Here is a 19,337-nt window from a genome sequence, read left to right as displayed (position 1 = left end):
ACTATTTAATTAAATGTGAACCACACATTTCCTCCAGAAAGGCAAAGCAACAGTAGTTTCAAAGCGAAAAAATGAACCAAAAGGCAAAGATTGGCAGTGGTCTAGGTAAATCTCATATAATAAATAAGACCCAGACCACTTTTCCAATGCTGATGACAAAACAGACCTATACTGATTCTTTAGACTACAATTTTAAAAAATATGTAATTAAAAACACACATTAAACACACATATTTTGAAATATAAAGAAATCCACCTAAATTCTTCTATAAAAACTACTTTCATTTTTTCATATCACCTCTAGTCCTTGAGCACGTGCATTTATATGGTGTTTGTATAGTTGCAGTCATGCTGGACATAATCACTTAAAAATGTAATATTGTGTCCTCCATATTCTTCAGAATTCAAAACCATTTTTAATTTTCCATTTATTGTTTTTAATTTATTTTTTAAATATTGTCTAATATTACACTAGATTATTTTATCTTACTTCAGTAAATCATCGTCCATTGTCAGCCATCTTGGTTATTTCCAGTTTTTTGCTATTTCATAATCTCTAAGTGACTGATAGACTTTCTAAGCTTCAGGTTTATTCCTTTCCTCTGGCTGTTATTCTTGGTATATTTGGCAATGTATAATCCATACGTACTACTCTTTTTTTTTCATCAGAGAGAAGGCAGACATATGTAACTTTAACAGCCAGGAAGACTTTGCATTAACGCAAAAGTTCTCAATCAAGAAGCACCTCAGAATCACATGTAGAAAACTTTTAGAAATATATAGGTCTGAGACTCTACCACTTTAGAACAAAACCAGAACCTTTAGGGATAGGGTAAAGATGTATGTATTTTTAAAAAGCTCCACACCTGATTTTGTTGCATTTTTGTGGTTAAGAAATACCACACTGCAATTCCATAAAAACTCCACATGAAGTTACATTTAGTCATAGTCTATAGGAGCAACAAACCTTAAAAATCCTGGCACAGTATTCAAAGGATTTGGGATTGCTGACATCATATACCAGGCACACAACATCACAAATGATCTCAGCTTCAGTTAGAAATTCCGATTCTGAGATATCATGCAACTTGTAAAAGAAAAAGACAATGAAATATATAAGTATCATAATATTGACATATTAAGTCATGATTGCTTATTACTTCCTCCCCTGGACTTCCTAACTTTAAAAGTACTGGTTAAACATAACTTTTCAGGCCATTTTTAAAAGTAGAAAGTATAGACAAATAAGTATCTTCTGTTTCTGTAGACTAAAAATGGTGATTAAGATTCTGTGGAAGCTTAGCCAAGCACACTGATATGTGCCTATAGTCCCAGCTACTGGGGAGGCTAAGGCAGGAGAATCGCTTGAGCCTGGAAAGCAGAGGTTACAGTGAGCCAAGATCGTGCCACTGCACTCCAGCCTGGGTGACAGAAGTGAAACCCTGTCTCAAAAAAAAGAAAAAAAAAAAAGATTCTATGGCAGCTAGTATTAGTGAGTGACTAATGTGTGGCAGCAGGCCCTCTACATGCATTGTTTACATTCTACAGAAAAGGAGACGGGCTAGAAAGAGTAAGTCAGCTGCCCATGGTACACATCTAGGAAGTTATCAAATCAAAATTTGAACTTAGATATGATTCTCAAATCTATTTTCTTTCTACCACACCACCTTTTCTCCCCCACTAATCAAAAACAAAAAGCAAATAACTCTTTACAGTAAGGTCATTTTGCTGTTTCACTGCCACTCTTTGGTGTTTATTATAAAATTTCTTAAATATTCCATCTATGATATAATGATCTCCAACAAGAGTAAAATTCAGGGGTGGGCACTGTGGCTCACATCTGTAATCCTAGCACTTTGGGAGACTGAGGTGGGCAAACCGCTTGAGCCCAGGAGTTTGAGACCAGCCCGGGATGGGGTTTCTCCATGTTGGTCAGGCTGGAGTGATCCACCCGCCTTGGCCTCCCAAAGTTTGCTGGGATTACAGGCGTGAGCCACCACACCCAGCCCATATAACCGTCCTTCTACTGTATTTCATGGTGTCTTTTCAGCCCTTCTTTTGTACTTTTTTTATTGTTTGTTTGATTTTATTGCTACTTGCAGAGCAGGGCTAACCCATAGGCAGTGTGCCTAGAGTAGCCTATACATTTTTAAGGCTAAGGTATTTGTTAAATATTCCCTTCCCTGCTAAATAAACTTGATTCAGATTATAGATAAACTACCAAGCATTAGCAGGATTTTCATATTAATTTCTAGTCAATAGTACAGGAAATAATTTAAAAAAAAATAGAAGTATGCAGTCATAAATAAGGAGTTCATGTCCTTTGCAGGTACATAGATGAAGTTGGAAGCCATCATTCTCAGCAAACTAACACAGGAACAGAAAACCAAACACTGCATGTTCTCACTCATAAGTGGGAGTTGAACAATGAGAATACATGGATACAGGGAGGGGCACATCACACACCGGGGCCTGTCAGGGGCTGAGGGGCAAGGGAAGGGAGAGCATTAGGACAAATACCTAGTGCATGCGGGTCTGAAAACCTAGATGATGGGTTGACCTATGCAACAAACCTGCGCAAGTATCCCAGAACTTAAAGTAAAATTAAAAAAAAAAAACAAAAATAGAAGTAGAAGAAAGTAAAAGGGGAGTTCATTTTTTTCACCTTTTTTTTTGTTTGTTTTTGAGGCAGAGTCTCACTTTGTCATCCAGGCTGGAATGCAGTGGCACAATCTTGGCTCACTGCAACCTCCACCTCCCAGGTTCACGCGATTCTCCTGCCTCAGCCTCCTAAGTACCTGGGATTATAGGCACGTGCCACCACGCCCAGCTAATTTTTGTATTTTTACTAGAGACAGGGTTTCACCATGTTGGCCAGGCTGGTCTTGAACTCCTGACCTCAGGTGATCCACCTGACTCAGCCTCCCAAAGTGTCGGGATTACAGGTGTGAGCCACCACACCTGGCCCGTTTTTTTTCCACTTTCTTATTGTGGTATAGCTAACGTGCAATTAAGCGTACCAATAGATGAATTTTTATTTATATCTATACCTATGTAATTATCACATAGATAAAAAGACTTAAAATTCTGTTTTTTCCCACTGGAGATGGAGTTTCGCTCTTGCTGCCCAGGCAGGAGTGCAATGGCATTATCTCAGCTCACCACAACCTCTGCCTCCTGGGTTCAAGTGATTCTCCTGCCTCAGCCTCCCGAGTAGCTGGGATTACAGGCATGAGCCACCATGCCCGGCTAATTTTGTATTTTTAGTAGAGACGGGGTTTCTCCATGTTGGTCAGGCTGGTCTTGAACTCCTGACCTCAGGTGCTCCGCCTGCCTTGGCCTCCCAAAGTGCTGGGATTACAGGCATGAGCCACCACGCCCAGCCAAAAGACAAAATTCTAATGAATAAACCAGATGAAAAAAATAAAATCAAGCTTGGCTTGGTGGCACATGCCTGTAGTCCCAGCTCCTTGGGAGGCTGAGGTGGGAGATCCCTTGAGCCCAAGAGCTGGCCAGGACAACATAGTTAAGACCGTGTCTCTAAAAAAATTAAATATATAAAAAAAAAAAAATCACACACAAGTTCTATATAGAATTCAATTGAAGCCACTTTGTTTTCAAAGAGCCATTTTAAAATGTACCCAATAATTAGAAATTTTTGTATGCCACAGAATTTCTTACCAACAAGTATTTCTCTTGTCCATATACATAAACAGTGTTAATTGCATAGTAGGATTTATGATCTTCACGAATTTTCTTCTGCCTCTGAAAACAGAACACCGAAAATCTCAATATCTGCAGTAACTAGTTTTCAACAATACACAAACACCTCTGTGTATATGTGCAGGTGTGTTATAAATAAAAGGGCATTCTTCCCTACACTGTGTACTACTTATCAGTACAAAGGAGATACTAATTTTATGTTTCTTAGTTCTTAAGACCTAAAATAAAAAGACGTATTTGTTCTGCATAAAGTACAAGCAGAAGCTAAAAAGGAAGGAAACTATCCCTATTACTGCAAGTATATTCTAGAGCCACCTGCTGGCAATCTTCATTATACTATAATTTGGTCTGATCGAGATGAATACCCACCTAGAAATATGTTGGCAGGGTGTGGTGGCACATGCCTGTAATCTCAGCACTTTGGGAGGCCAAGGTGGGAGGATCACTTGAGCTTGGAGACTACCCTGGGCAACATGACAAAACCCCACCTCTACTAAAAATACAAAAATTAGCTGGGCCTGGTGGTTCACACCTGTAGTCCCAGCTGCTCTGGGGGCTGAGCTGGAAGGATCACCTAAGCCCAGATGGTTGAGGCTGCAGTGAGCCATGATCACCTCACTGAACTGCAGTCTAGCCAACAGAACAACACCTTTCCTCAAAAAAAAAAAAAAAAGAGGAAGAAGAAGAAAAGAAATATGTCTTCTTCTTCTTACTCAAGGGAGTAGTAAGAACTAGATAACAATATTCAATTCAAAATATTTACTGTGCATTTTCTTCATGCCAAGAACTGTGTTAGGTGCTTTCACATATCTGTAGTCGTTAGCCCATTTAAACACTGGTTAAAAAAAGATAAATGAATGAGCTAATATCAATGAAACAAAGAAAAAGACAGTTCAACAGGATTATTGTTACATTTAGACTGTACTTGACTAATACAGGCCATTGAGTTCTAATAATTATCTAAAAATGTCAGTGGCTATAAAAACATATAAACTTGTAACTATAAAAATTTGTTGGATAAAATTGTATTTTACAAGAACTCTCACCATTAAGTTTCTTCCAAGAAGAGCCTGAAGAACTCCACTTTTCCCACAGTTTTTCACTCCAATTACGTTACATCTGAACACATTTCTTTGAGTTTGTTTTTTCTGCAGGTCTATCTTTTTATCTCTTGTTACTAAAAATAATAATAATAATAAAAACCCACTAAATATATACCACTTAGATTCACTGAGCCTCCATTCCACCTTTTGCAAAATAGGGCATTGCTGCTTATCATTTTTACGAAGTAGCTGATCTATAAACACATTGTACGACAGTCAAGCTGTATGTGAATGAAGTACATGGAACGCAGAAGGGCCCCAGTTAGTGGAAAAATGCATTTCTGAAAGCTGACTGGAATGTGAATGTCATGTAACCAAACATTTATTTCATCATAAAATAGTGTATTTTCATAAGGAAAATATCCTACAAATGAATGAAAATTGCTAAGAATATAGCCAACATTATATTCCATCTAATTTTTTCTGTGATAAACTGTCACATATTATAAACTAAAAGATGCTATTTCAAATCTGCACTTCCTTTTATGGAGCTGGATCCATAAAAGGAAAAGGGACACACACTTTGGGGTTAGCCATCCTTTCAAACGTAAACTGTAAAAGAGGCATGCCAGAAAACAATGCTGTATCATCAGGACAGCAGGTATCCCTTCCTGAGGTAAAGAGACCTCCTTAGAGCCTGGCGCGGTGGCTCATGCCTATAATCCCAGAACTGTGGGAGGCCAGTGTGGGCAGATCGCAAGGTCAAGAGATTGAGACCATCCTGGCCAACATGGTGAAACCCCATCTCTACTAAAAATACAAAAATCAGCTGGGCATGATGGCACATGCCTGTAGTCCCAGCTATTTGGGAGGCTGAGGCAGGTGAATCGCTTGAACCCAGGAGGCGGAGGTTGCAGTGAGCCAAGATCTCATCACTGCACTCCAGCCTGGTGACAGAGAGACTCTGTCTCAAACAACAACAAAAAAACCAACAACCTCCTTAGGCTACACCTGAAGACTGAACTACAACAGACCTCACCAGAGATACTAGTGATAGTAGAAAAAAACCAAAAATGATAAAAATATATAATTATGGGATAGTTAAATAAGTTACAGAACATCCATATTGTGACACATTATTAACATTAAGATATATAAAGTATACTTATTGATACAGAAAGATGTAAACAATGTGCTGAGTGAAAGAACCTCATGGCTGGCTAGTGATTGTTTTCTTATTTTCTGGTGTTGAATTAAATACTGTCTAATTGGTTAAGTACTTTAAAGGGTACCTGCTCTGTCAATTTAAGAAAGGCTGTCTTCTTGTGCTAGGGCTTCCCGTAAGATATGGCAGATTTTCCACCAACAGGGATATAAGAAACTCTTGAAATTATCAGTTCCTTAACTTGCTATTTCCATACATTTGTTTACTTTAAGTGGTGCACATTCCTTGGCAAGAATGCCTGGCTTACATTACAAGATTTGTGAAAGCTGTATTAATGCAGAAAACAGTTAATAGGCATTATTTTTAATGTTTAAAGAAAATTAAAATGCAAGATCAACTGGTAAATCCTTTAATGCCCATAGCTCTTCTTCATTTTCATCAGTGGAGTAACCCCAGGGAGTAGACTTGAAGCTAAGTCTCTATTCTTTCTTTCTTTTCATAAACAGTAAAATCAAGCACCTCAACACAAAAGAAATGATCAGATCACAAGGAAAACTAATCGAGTGTAGATGGAAGACTAATGAAGATGAATTTATTCTTACTCTTTGTTACGTTTGAAAATGGAGTGTAAATCTCTAATCATGAGCTGAACAGTATCTAGATACTTACCTGTAATAGCTGAAGCTTGAGACTCTTGCTCAGTCAATATTGAATAGCCTAGATAGCCCAAATACTCCAGGCACCGCTGTACATCTAAATAAGTCGTGAGCCTATGAAAGAAAAGAATTTAAAATGTGAAAATTCCTAAATGAATATTTATGGGAAAAAAATCCAATAGCTAAAAAACTTTATGCACCACACCTAGATAATTTTTGTCTAGACTACTTTAATTTCCTATGTGCCCAACCATAGTTTTTCCTACACTGCCATTCTTTTTTTTTTTTTGAAAGAGTTTTACTTTGTCATCCACGCTAGAGTGCAATGGCACAAACACGGCTCACTGTAGCCTCAATCCCCTGGGTGCAATTGATCTTCCTACATCAGCCCCTCAAGTAGCTGGGACTACAGGCATGTGCCCCCAAGCCTGGCTAATTTATTTTTTAATTTTTAAAAATGTTTTAATAGAGACAGGGTTTCGCCACATTGCCTAGGCTGGTCTCGAACTCCTGATCTCAAGTGATCCATCCGCCTTGGCCTCCCAAAGTGCTAGGATTATAGGTATGAGCCATGTTGCCTGGCCCTACACTGCCGTTCTTAAGGCGGAGAAGAAAGGGAGAAGAATGCAAGATGGCGGGTAATTCCTCTCTCTACTCCATCTGCCCAGAAACACCAAGGCCACAAAGATAAGCAGTGAGTAGATGGTAAAATCGTGATAGAGTGGGGTATTTTACGTGATAACTTTCCAAGTTAATATAAAGTTAATATATTTTCAAATATTAGCCAGTTGAGGACTTAATAAAACACACATGAAAAAGTGACAAAGGTGGCCAGGCACAGTAGCTCATGACTGTAATCCCAGCACTTTGGGAGGCCGAAGTGGGTGGATCACCTGAGGTCAGGAGTTCCAGACCAGCCTGACCAACATGGAGAAATCCCGTCTCTACTAAAAATACACAATTAGCCAGGTGTGGTGGCGCATGCCTGTAATCCCAGCTATTTGGGAGGCTGAGGTAGGAGAATCGCTTGAATCCGGGAGGTTGAGGTTGCAGTGAGCTGAGATCGCACCACTGCATTCCAGCCTGGGCAACAAGAGCAAAATTCTGTCTCAAAAAAAAAAGTGACAAAGGTGCAAATATAATCTGAAATTAGCCTTTCTTACATATTTGAAAAAAGAAAAGATCCTAATGTTGAGTCAGTTAAGGCTAAAGCAATTATGTCACTATGCAAGACCAGAAGATTCCCTTAATACCCTAGGTATAATATCAACCACGCTATAACTAGGTTGTAGACAAATCCTCACAAAATCTTACTCAGAGTTCATTAAAGGCTAGGCGTGGTAGCTCATGCCTGTAATCCCAGCACTTTGGGAGGCTGAGGCGGGCAGATCACTTGAAGCCAGAAGTTCGAGACCAGCCTGGCCAACTAAACCTGGCCAGGTTTAGTAGAAACCCTGTCTCTACTAAAAATACATCATCCAAAAGAAAACAGTCCCTTCCTGATAAATTTATAGAACATTTATAGTTCATCTTAGAGATATCAGCAGTTAATCTTGCTTAGAGGCAATTATGATTGAAGCATTTCATAAGGTCCCACAAGCTTACAAAGTAACAAATGTAATACATAATAATTTTAAACTATTTGCAACTCTAGAGGAAAGAGGTGAGCTCTATACTCACGTCCACTGGGAAAGGAATCCCTGGTAGGTTATCCAGCCTCTCTCATTGGTACAAACTGTATTATTCACATCTGGCCCCCAAGGTATGTAAGGGAAAACTTTAAATAAATCTTTAAGCTCATCAGGTGACAAAGCACAGTCTCTATCCTGAAGAAACACAAGGATATATAATGTTTAGATAGCTAAGATACTAATTCCCAACACAAAAGTCCCCCAATCTAGTAAAGCTATGGTTTTTAAAACTACTTAACAAGTGACAAGAAATTTTACATTTTATCAAGAAAATTCCTCACGTGTATATAAGAAAACCTATAAGAGAGTCTATTAGAAATTAGACATTTTCATCTTGAGAAAACAACAAAGGTAAACAGCAGAAAATATTTTTGCGAATTTTACTTAGAGAGGTTAAGCAGTTTTTGGCTATGTGATATACACATCCCATAGCTCAGGGAACAGAGTTATATCATTCACTGAAAAAATATTTTGCTATATATTATGGAAAATTACAGCTAAAGGCTTACCAAATCATGCTTGTCAAAGGTGCTTTGGAGAAACAAATATGCATGATGATTTAATTCAGTAGTGCAATCAGGAGGTATTTTTAGCCTGTTGAAAAAATTCAAGAGTAAAATAAATCATTAATCAAATTTTAAAATTTAAGAAATGAATATAAAATTGCAACAAGTCTTTTGTGAGGTAATACCATTTACAAGAATATCTTCACTTGGTATCATTTAGATTTCCCAAGGAAACTCTGTGGAGTGATTTTGGCACTCTTCAGAAGAGTCATAATAACACTCATTCCAAAGTAACAGCATTTTCTTTCTTTCTCGTTGTTAAATTCAGACAGGGTCTCACTGTTGCCCAGGCTACAGTGCAGTGGCATGATCACAGCTCACTGCAGTCTCGACCTCCTGGGCCCAATCAATCTGCCCATCTTAGCCTCTTGAGTAGCTGGGACCACAGGCGCACACCACCATGCCTGGCTAATTTTTGTATTTTTGTAGAGATGGGGTCTCACCCCGTTGCCCAGGCTGGCTTGAACTCCTGGGCTCAAGCAATCCACCCACCTTGGCCTCCCAAAGTGTTGGGATTACAGGCATGAGCCACTGTACCAGGCCCATTTTCTTAAATATCAGAAAAGCAGGTTGAAGGGAAGTGACAGAGCCAAATTTTTATTTATTTATCCACTATTCTAGCAGCAATGTGAAGGATAGAGGAAGAGGGTTCCATAAGGATAGAGAGATTCATGTAGTAGCTCCAGGGAGTTATTTTGCAGAAAATTAAAGGCAAAGAGGATTAAAAAAACTGAAAGAGATGATTAGTGTAAGCCACAATGCCATAAGACAGGGAATTTCCTAACTGTCATACTTAAAGCAATAAGTAACCTCCCATAGAATTCATCTATTCACATAAATGACACAAGAAAAGAAAACCTTATGAGAGAGTCCTATAACAAATTCATTCATTCAGTATATATTTATTGAAAAATCTAGGAAATTAACTTGAGCCAAGATTTAGTAACTTAGTCAAAGGAAGTTTCAGTTTAGAACTGATTAATGGACTAGGAATCTAATCAGAAAGAACTTTGCTTCCTCAAAAATGGAGAAGTAAAAAACAACAGTCTTTCTGAACCATTACATAGATAGCTGGAGGTACTATACTAAAATAACAGAGCACCACGAAGGTAATGTGCCAATGAAAAAATGAAGAATGACTGAAAACTCTGAGGCCAGATCCTGGGAAGTCACCATCCCTGAAAAGCTCGCTTCCCTGGGATATAGAAGAGGGATCCTGCAACAAGGCAGTCTCTCGTTTGGGGATGGTACTGGGTCCATTTTTTTTCTTTTTTTTTTTTGAGATGGAGTCTCGCTGTGTCGCCCAGGCTGGAGTGCAGTGGCTGGATCTCGGCTCACTGCAAGCTCCGCCTCCCGGTTCACGCCATTCTCCTGCCTCAGCCTCCCAAGTAGCTGGGACTACAGGCGTTCGCCACCTTGCCCAGCTAGTTTTTTGCATTTTTTAGTAGAGACGGGGTTTCACTGTGTTAGCCAGGATGGTCTCGATCTCCTGACCTCGTGATCCGCCTGTCTCGGCCTCCCAAAGTGCTGGGATTACAGGCTTGAGCCACTGCGCCCGGCCATTGCGTCCATTTTTAAACAAACAGAACTTAAACATAGTATTATCAAAGGAAAATAACGGGCCAGGCATGGTGGCTCAGGCCTGTAATCCCAGCACCTTAGGAGGCTGAGGCAAGAAGATCATTTGAGGCTCCAAGATCAGCCTAGGAAATATAGTGAAACAAAGAAAGAAAAGAAAGAAGAAAAGAGAAAAGAAAAGAAAAGAGAAAAGAAAAGAAAAGGGGAGGGGAGGGGAGGGGAAGAGAGGGGAATAAAGAAAAAATAGCCAGGCATTGTGGTGCACACCTATAGTCCCAGCTATTCGGGAAGCTCAGGTGGGAGGACTGCTTGAGCCATGGAGCTCGAGGTTGCAGTGAGCTAGCCAAAATGAGACCTTGTCTCTTAAAAAAAAAAAGGCCAGGTGCGGTGGCTCACATCTGTAATCCCATCACTTTGGGAGGCCGAGGCGGGCGGATCATGAGGTCAGGAGATCGAGACCATCCTGGCTAACACGGTGAAACCCTGCCTCTCTTAAAAATACCAAAAATTAACTGGGTGTGGTGGCGGGCGTCTATAGTCCCAGCTACTCGGGAGGCTGAGGCAAGAGAATGGCGTGAACCCGGGAGGCAGAGCTTGCGCCACTGTGCTCCAGCCTGGGCAACAGAGCAAAATTCCCGTCTCAAAAAAAAAAAAAAAAAGAGAAAGAAAGAAGAAGAAAAAGAACCACAAATAGACCAGTCGTTTAGGAAAATACCTACTTCAACTTAAGCTGTTTAGGAAAATACCGACTTCAACTTAAGCTAAGAAGAACAGGCTATAAAACTAAGGGAGAAGAACAACGTAAGAAAAATGTTAACCAGCATATTTCTGAGATCTCTTGACTCCCAAAACAAGTTTGTTGTCTAGCATCTTATTTTTCCTTCCTCAGTAAAATGAACAAAAAAAGATACTTGTAGTCTCCACAAGAAGAGGAAAAGTTTGAGTCATGAGGGGATCAGTGGTTCTCAACTGGGAATAATTTCACTTCAGAGGGCACATTTGGCAATTTCTCAAGAGTTCTGGTTGTCACAACTGGAGGTATCACTGACTTCTATGGATGTGATAAACATCCTATACTGCACAGGACATCCACAACAAAAAATTGTCTGGTCCAAAATGTCAATAGTGCTGAGGTTGAGAAATCCTGCTATAAAGCTCTGCTATAATTCTAAAATATTCCCGAATAGCTTAAAGCCCACCTCCCCATGTATCCTAAATCAACCTTAAAAATATTTAGCAAGTAAAATCAATTATAAGACCAAAAGTGACTGGGCATGGCTCAATGCCTGTAATCACAGCAATTTGGGAGGCTGAGGTGGGAGGATCACTTGAGCCCAGGAGTTCAAGACCAGCCTGGGCAACATAGTGAGATCCTGTCTCAATAAAAAATTAAAAAAACAAAACAAAACAAAACCAAAGGTACATACAGGGGGAACAAATATTCAGGTGTCAAATCCAGATCATCATCATAACCAAATCGTCGAAGCACAGTCCAAGTAGTTTCGTGTCTCCCTCTCTGGATAAAAAGTGTGTGTAAAAAGAGAAAACCTGAAATAAAGTAAATTAGTAAATAAAGGATACAGAGTCACATAGGAGAAAAGCATGTAACATAATGGCAAGAACTAGATTCATGAACATATGGATGCTAGCTTTGCATCGTAAAGCTCAAAACAAAACAAAATTTATAAGTATCTCAATGAAACAGAGCTGATTTCAGAGTTGTTTCACATATACACCCAGCTCAGCAAGAGAGAGCACAGGAGGAAATGGCCAACATTACATCTCAAGGAATATACTGACATGCACAAAGTTATACAAGAGTAGTGTTCTACAGATCTGTGAGTTTATTTTTGTCATGGAAAATTCTGGTTTTCAATCTCATTAACTTCACTGTCTGTGCCTCTATAATATATTCTCCAGGGAACATTCTATACTGGTAAATTTGACCCATAGACAAAATTCCCTAAAAATAATGACTATTTAAAGGCTGTTTATATGTAGGAAGAATTTTAAGACACTTTTTTTTTGTTCCAGATAGCTCCTTCCCTCAGGTGGACCTCTGTATCCTTGAGATCCAACCAATTTCCCAACTTCTAATTTATACTGGCAGTAAAGATGATAATCCCCAACAATGGTCTGTCCCTCCCAACTCGCAAATATCCAAATCAGACTTTAGGCATACTAGTAAATATTAACATTTCCTTAAAGTATAAATAATACAATAAAGACCTTCACCTTTTGCCAAATTTTGAAAATATTAAGTTTCAAAAGGGGGAAAAATACCATTCACCTACCTTTCAGGGTCAATCCACTGTCAGCCACACCATCACTTATATGTTTTCTGACTACATTCTTGACATCCTCCAGAGCTTGAGGAGCTAATGGAGTGTTGAAACAAATCCTCTAGCAAAAAACATAAAAATATATTTAAAAACAAACCAGCATTAAAGCCACAAACAATATAAAATGGTAATCTACAAAGCAACATTAAATCCAAGAATTGCAACCAAAGAAACATATTCTACATTAGGAATAGTCTCCACTTTGTATTATTTAAGTAAAACATGGGCCGGGCGCGGTGGCTCACGCCTGTAATCCCAGCACTTTGGGAGGCTGAGGCAGGCGGATCATGAGGTCAGGAGATCGAGTCCACCCTGGCCAACATGGTGAAACCTCATCTTCACTAAAAATACAAAAATTAGCTGGGTGTGGTGGCACATGCCTGTAGTCCCAGCTACCTGGGAGGCTGAGGCAGGATAATCGCTTGAACCCAGGAGGCGGAGGTTGCAGTGAGCCAAGATTGCACCATTGCACTCCAGCCTAGGTGACAGAGCGAGACTCCATCTCAAAAAACAAAAGTAAAACATGTCATACTTAGAAAGAAACATTTCCAACTCCCTCCATCCTGTATCTAAAACACAGGGCTATTTGTGTAGCTATGTTATTCAAAACTAAGAAAGCAAAATGATTCAGAGTTCAGACTCCAAGTTATCCTTAACACACCCACTTTATACCATAAAATGAAGCTATCAAAATCCCCTTAATTCCGGGGCATAAGAGAGTCTAAGTAAAGGCATATATAGGTTGATGTGATAGTTCATAGCCTAAGTAAAGGCATATATAGGTTGATGTGATAGTTCTACATGAAAGAAACTTATGTTTATAACATACTGTTCTTGTTGTTTAAGCTAATACATTTTATAGCTTTCAGCAAAAAAAAAAAAAAAAAAGATATGCACATGTCTGAAATAAAGGACCATTACCTGAAAGAAGTTGAGTTCAGCATCATTGAGAGTACCATCATTATCTTGATCAGATATTTTAAATATACGAGTAAGGGCTTTTATACAAGCTGGTTTCATCTATAAATCATTGAGAAAAGAAATAATTATTTAAACTGTGATTTTCATAAGCAATGCTGAGAAAAATTCTGATTGTTTTTACACAATATCAAATACAACCAACATGAAAAAATGAACTAAAGCAAAGCCATTTACTTTTATATGCAAACCTTTTTAAGTAAATGAGGCAATATTTGCTGGAACTGATAATTGGAATGGTGAAGCTCTCCCATTATGACCACAAATCCTTTAAGAACAGGCAAAGGAAAGCCGGGCGCGGTGGCTCACGCCTGTAATCCCAGCACTTTGGGAGGCCGAGACGGGCGGATCACGAGGTCAGGAGATCGAGACCATCCTGGCCAACATGGTGAAACCCCGTCTCTACTAAAAACACAAAAAATTAGCCGGGCACGGTGGCAGGCCCCTGTAGTCCCAGCTACTTGGGAGGCCGAGGCAGGAGAATGGCGTGAACCCAGGAGGCGGAGCTTCCAGTGAGCTGAGATCCGGCCACTGCACTCCAGCCTGGGCGACAGAGCCAGACTCCGTCTCAAAAAAAAAAAAAAAAAAAAAAAGAACAGGCAAAGGAGAAGTTCATCTTTAGGAGGGATTCATTTTTCTAGTCACATAAAGAAGAACTATTTATTTATTTATTTATATATTCTGTCATTCCATAGAGAATACGAAATGACTTATAAAACTACTAAGGACTTTCCCCTCAACTTCTGATTTCTGACCATCCACCTTCTAATAGCAGAATGAGATTTGTTTTGATCTATCCCCTGTGTGTATGTTAAAGCTGGGAAATAAAATACGCTTATTCACAAACAAGTGGCAAAATTATCACTGGTTAGTAAGTGTAAAAAATTTTTACTAACTTCCTAGTATAAGAATTATTTATACTTTAAAAAAGAACTTTGCCTTTTGTGACTCTAAAACTGTTATGACTAGTGCTGCTGGAAATATATTCTGACAATTTCCTTCATTTTTGTTTTATGATTCATCATGGATAGAATAAATAAATGACTATTTTAAAATAAGGCCCACATACTTCTTCACTGTATAACCACTATAGGGTAATCACTGTCAACAATTTTGAGAATAAAACTTCAAGGAGAGCTTCAAATTTTGTCTAAGCTTGGAAATAGATCTCCTATGGTTCTACCTAAATCAGAGAAATGAGATGTCAAGCTGAGGAAATATAAACTTATTAACTTACAAAATGGTAATGATGACAGCTTTGATCATGCTATCAAACTCAAATGCAGAAAAGAAACTCTTTAAAAAATAGGAAAGAAAATAATTATCTTCCAAACATACACAGATAACCCCTTCTATTCTTGTTTTAAATGGGATCTTTGGGAGAGTAATTTGATATAGTGAGAAAAAGATAAAACTTAAGATACTAAGAGATTAGAAAGAAATGAGAAAAAGAAGTCAGACATTTAGAAAGCATTTGAGGCTGGGTGTCGTGGCTCACACTTGTAATCCCAGCACTTTGGGCAGGCTGAGGAGGGCAGATCACCTGAGACCAGGAGTTCGAGACCAGCCTGGCCAACATGGCGAAACCCCATCTCTACTAAAAACACAAAAGTTAGCTGTGTGTGGTGGTGCATGCCTGTAGTCCCAGTACTTGGGATGCTGAGGCAGGAGAATCGCTTTAACCCGGGAGGCAGAGGTTGCAGTGAGCCGAGACTGCACCACTGCACTCCAGTCTGGGAGACAAAGAGAGACTCTATCTCAAAAAAAAGAAAGCATCTAACAGGGCTTCCTTTATAAAAGAGTACTAAATGGACTATAACATCTACAATCATAGGTGATTCATTCTTTAAAATAATGAATGGTAAGATGATGCTTCTATAAATGTGATCCTAATGTTAGACATTAAAGATTAATTAAAAACTACATTGTTATATTTCATTTACTCTCCTTTAAAATAAGTTGAATAATTTAAATGTTTCCAAAAGAAGCAACAGCAAGAATAATATACAAAACAGAACCTAAAGATAACCTTTTATTTTGTCTAAGTGATTTTTCCTCACATAATAAAGGGGTACATTTTCAAAAAGTAATTTTAAGAAAAATAAACAATGTACTTTTCTTTTTTTTTTTTTTTGAGACGGAATCTTGCTCTGTCGCCCAGGCTGGAGTGCAGTGGTGTGATCTTGGCTCACTGCAACCTCCGCCTCCCAGGTTCAAGCGATTCTCCTGCCTCAGCCTCCCGAGTAGCTGGGTCTACAGGCATGTGCCACCATGCCCAGCTAATTTTTCGTATTTTTAGTAGAGATGGGGTTTCACCATGTTAGCCAGGATAGTCTCACTCTCCCCACCTCGTAATTTACCTGCCTCAGCCTCCCAAAGTGCTGGGATTACAGGCATGAGCCATCACACTCAGCCAACAATACACACACTTTTCATTAAAGCTTGAAATGCAAAGCTAAAGAGCTCTAAGGTATTGGCCCAATGTCATACTTAAAAACTAACCACCTGAAAATGTAACATCAAAAAAAGGACTACTAAAAAGTATTAAAAATTCTACTCAATAAAGCTGTAAAAAATTATGGTATTTGGCTGGATGTGGTGGCTCACACACTTTGGGAGGCCAAGGCGGGCAGATCACTTGAGGCTAGGAGTTTTAGATCAGACTAGCCCACATGATGAAACCCCATCTCTGCTAAAAATACAAAAATTAGCCAGGCATGGTGGTGCACGCCTGTAATCCCAGCTACTTGGGAGGCCGAGGCAGGAGAATCGTGTGAACCTGGGAGGCAGAGGCTGTAGAGAGCTGAGATCGTGCCATTGCACTCCATCCTGGGAGACAGAGTGAGACTCCATCTCGAAACAAAAAGAAAAGAAAAGAAAGGAAAAGAAAAGAAAAGAAAAGAGAAAAGAAAAGATTGTTGTTTAAATAAAAGATTCCATTATAGGCAATTTAAAGTTTGTACTTGTGTAAAACAAGGTATAGTCTAAAAGTTGAAAATTTTACCTCTCACTCAGGTCCACCTAAGAATTGAGTAACAGATGGTGGTAGATATTTTAACTCTTACGGAATGGGGATGGGGATGAGGGATTAACAGATTAGCAGAACTAATAACAGGCCTGAGAACAAAGTAGCAATTAAAAAATTGAGAACAAACTAATAGAGGGGATTTCATATACTGCTAGGCTAAGGCCTCAGAGGTAAATCCCTATTAACAGTTCCCATAGTATTAAGACTGTTTCCCAAATTTCCTTTATCATACATAAAACACCTAGCTGAATCAGAATGGAATCTATGTATTTTGTTTTTTTGTTTTGTTTTGTTTTGTTTTCTTGACACAGAGTCTTCTCACGCTGTCGCCCAGGCTGGAGTGCAGTGGCGCAATCCCGGCTCACTGCAAGCCTCCGCCTCCTGGGTTCCTGCCATTCTTCTGCTTCAGCCTCCTGAGTAGCTGGGACTACAGGCGTCTGCCATCACGCCCGGCTAATTTTTTTGTATTTTTAGTAGAGACAGGGTTTTACCATGTTAGCCAGGATAGTCTCAATCTCCTCACCTTGTGATCTGCCCGCCTTGGCCTTCCAAAGTGCTGGGATTACAGGTGTGAGGCACCGCGCCCAGCCAGAATCTATGTTTTTAACAAGTAACACCTAGTGACTATTATGATGAGGTAAGTTTGGGAAATACTGGATTCAGAGTAAATTAGAAAGAAGAATCCTAACTAAGGAAAAGTAAACCAGGAATAAAAGTAAACTAGAATCAGATTAAGGGATAACTCAAATTAATTATTTATACTAGGAGTTGGCACTTTTTCTGTAAAGGGCCACACAGCAATTTTTTAGCCTTTGGGGCCAACAGGCAAAATCAAGCATATCATTTAGGTACTTACATAGTAAGAAAGAAATGAAACTTCTACAAAGGTTTTTTGACAGAACTCAAAATACAACTGAGTATAGTTTTGCAATACAAATTTATTAATGAGAAGAATGAAATTGTTTTTTGGAAGGAAAACATTTTGCTTTGTTAGGGTTCAAAGTTAGTGTTGTCTACCGTGAAAATTAATTGCAAATGTTTATACTGTTAATGCTGATCTGTAATGACATTTTACATGTCCCATCTTTGAAAATGTCTTTTTGCACAAATATATACTGCCAATACTAGTACATATCCACAAACCTATGACTTCAATAGAACACAAGGTATTTATAAAATCATATTTGATTCTTCTCTTGATGTTTGCCTTTTAGCGTGTCATTACAATGCAGATTAATCAATTCCAGTTGAAGGTTAATGGAAACTCAATTGCATAGTTAATGGATTATGAAATATGGAAATTTCCTTTGCATTTGCACCGATGTCTAAAAAAATGATGCTGGAACTATAATTTAAACCTGGAAAATTTATCTGCTTTCCCATCTAAAAAAATACTTTATTATTATTTTCATGTTTTGACATGATGGGTATGCAATGAATATAAATAAAAGGTCCTGGTACAGTGATATACGTAGTACTTGAAATGCTGTCTAGGTGTGTAAGCGCAATTAGTAGTACACTCAGCAGCAGTGAGAAGAGATGAGAGTAGCACATATAAACTCTATTGAAACTACTAAACTTTGCCTTTGTAGCATGCAAATAGCCACAGATAACATAAAAGAATGACCATGGCTATGTTACAAACTTTATTTTCATGAAATCATAAAATCTGAATGTAATATAATTTTCACCTATCACAAAATATTATTTATTTTGACTTTTTTTCAATCATTTAAAAATATATGGCCAGGCACAGTGGTTCATGCCTGTAATCCCTGCACTTTGAGAGGCAGAGGCAGGCAGATCACCTGAGGTCAGGAGTTCGAGACCAGCCTGGCCAATGTGGTGAAACCCCCGTCTCTACCAAAAATATAAAAATTAGCCAGATGTGGTGGCACATGCCTGTAGTCCCAACAACTTGGGAGGCTGAGGTGGGAGAATCGCCTGAACTCATTGAGCTGAGATCATACCACTGCACTCCAACCTGGGCAACACAGCAAGACTCCATCTCAAATAAATAAATAAAGAAAGAAACAAACAAACAAATAAATAAATAAATAAATAAAATGTTTTCTTAGTGTACAGACTGTGTGAAAACAGGTGGTAGGCCAAATATGGCCCATGAGTCAGTTTGCTAACCACTCACTTATACTATAAACTTTTCCTGAAAATTATCTGCAACTTTTTATTCTTTTTTTTTTTTTTTTGAGATGGAGTCTCGCTCTGTGGCCCAGGCTGGAGTGCAGTGGCCGGATCTCAGCTCACTGCAAGCTCCACCTCCCGGGTTTACGCCATTCTCCTGCCTCAGCCTCCCGAGTAGCTGGGACTACAGGCGCCCGTCACCTCGCCAGGCTAATGTTTTTGTATTTTTTAGTAGAGACGGGGTTTCACTGGGTTAACCAGGATGGTCTCGATCTCCTGACCTCGTGATCCACCCGTCTCGGCCTCCCAAAGTGCTGGGATTACAGGCTTGAGCCACCGCACCCGGCCAATTTTTTATTCTTAAAAACAATACCTCTCAGGGCCGGGCGCGGTGGCTCAAGCCTGTAATCCCAGCACTTTGGGAG

The 19,337-nt window shown here is 39.1% G+C and overlaps 1 protein-coding gene across 5 annotated transcripts in view; it reads right to left on the bottom strand.

The window, feature by feature from the left end:
* RHOT1 (ras homolog family member T1) overlaps positions 1-19,337 on the bottom strand; it is an 81,969-nt gene that overhangs the window by 17,686 nt on the left and 44,946 nt on the right. For all 5 annotated transcript variants that reach the window (XM_023182840.1, XM_023182843.1, XM_023182841.1 and 2 more), the window contains exons 9-17: positions 13,686-13,784; positions 12,717-12,825; positions 11,850-11,970; positions 8,788-8,872; positions 8,268-8,413; positions 6,601-6,701; positions 4,770-4,900; positions 3,682-3,765; positions 968-1,087 (exon numbers count right to left, since the gene is read on the bottom strand). In XM_023182840.1, coding sequence (XP_023038608.1) covers positions 968-1,087; positions 3,682-3,765; positions 4,770-4,900; positions 6,601-6,701; positions 8,268-8,413; positions 8,788-8,872; positions 11,850-11,970; positions 12,717-12,825; positions 13,686-13,784 — 996 coding nt within the window. The remainder of the gene's footprint in view (positions 1-967; positions 1,088-3,681; positions 3,766-4,769; positions 4,901-6,600; positions 6,702-8,267; positions 8,414-8,787; positions 8,873-11,849; positions 11,971-12,716; positions 12,826-13,685; positions 13,785-19,337) is intronic.

Source organism: Piliocolobus tephrosceles, chromosome 16 (assembly GCF_002776525.5).
Source record: "Piliocolobus tephrosceles isolate RC106 chromosome 16, ASM277652v3, whole genome shotgun sequence".
NCBI classification, from domain to species: domain Eukaryota; kingdom Metazoa; phylum Chordata; class Mammalia; order Primates; family Cercopithecidae; genus Piliocolobus; species Piliocolobus tephrosceles.
Note: the sequence above shows the minus strand (reverse complement) of the source record. Positions and strands in the feature narration are given on the sequence as shown.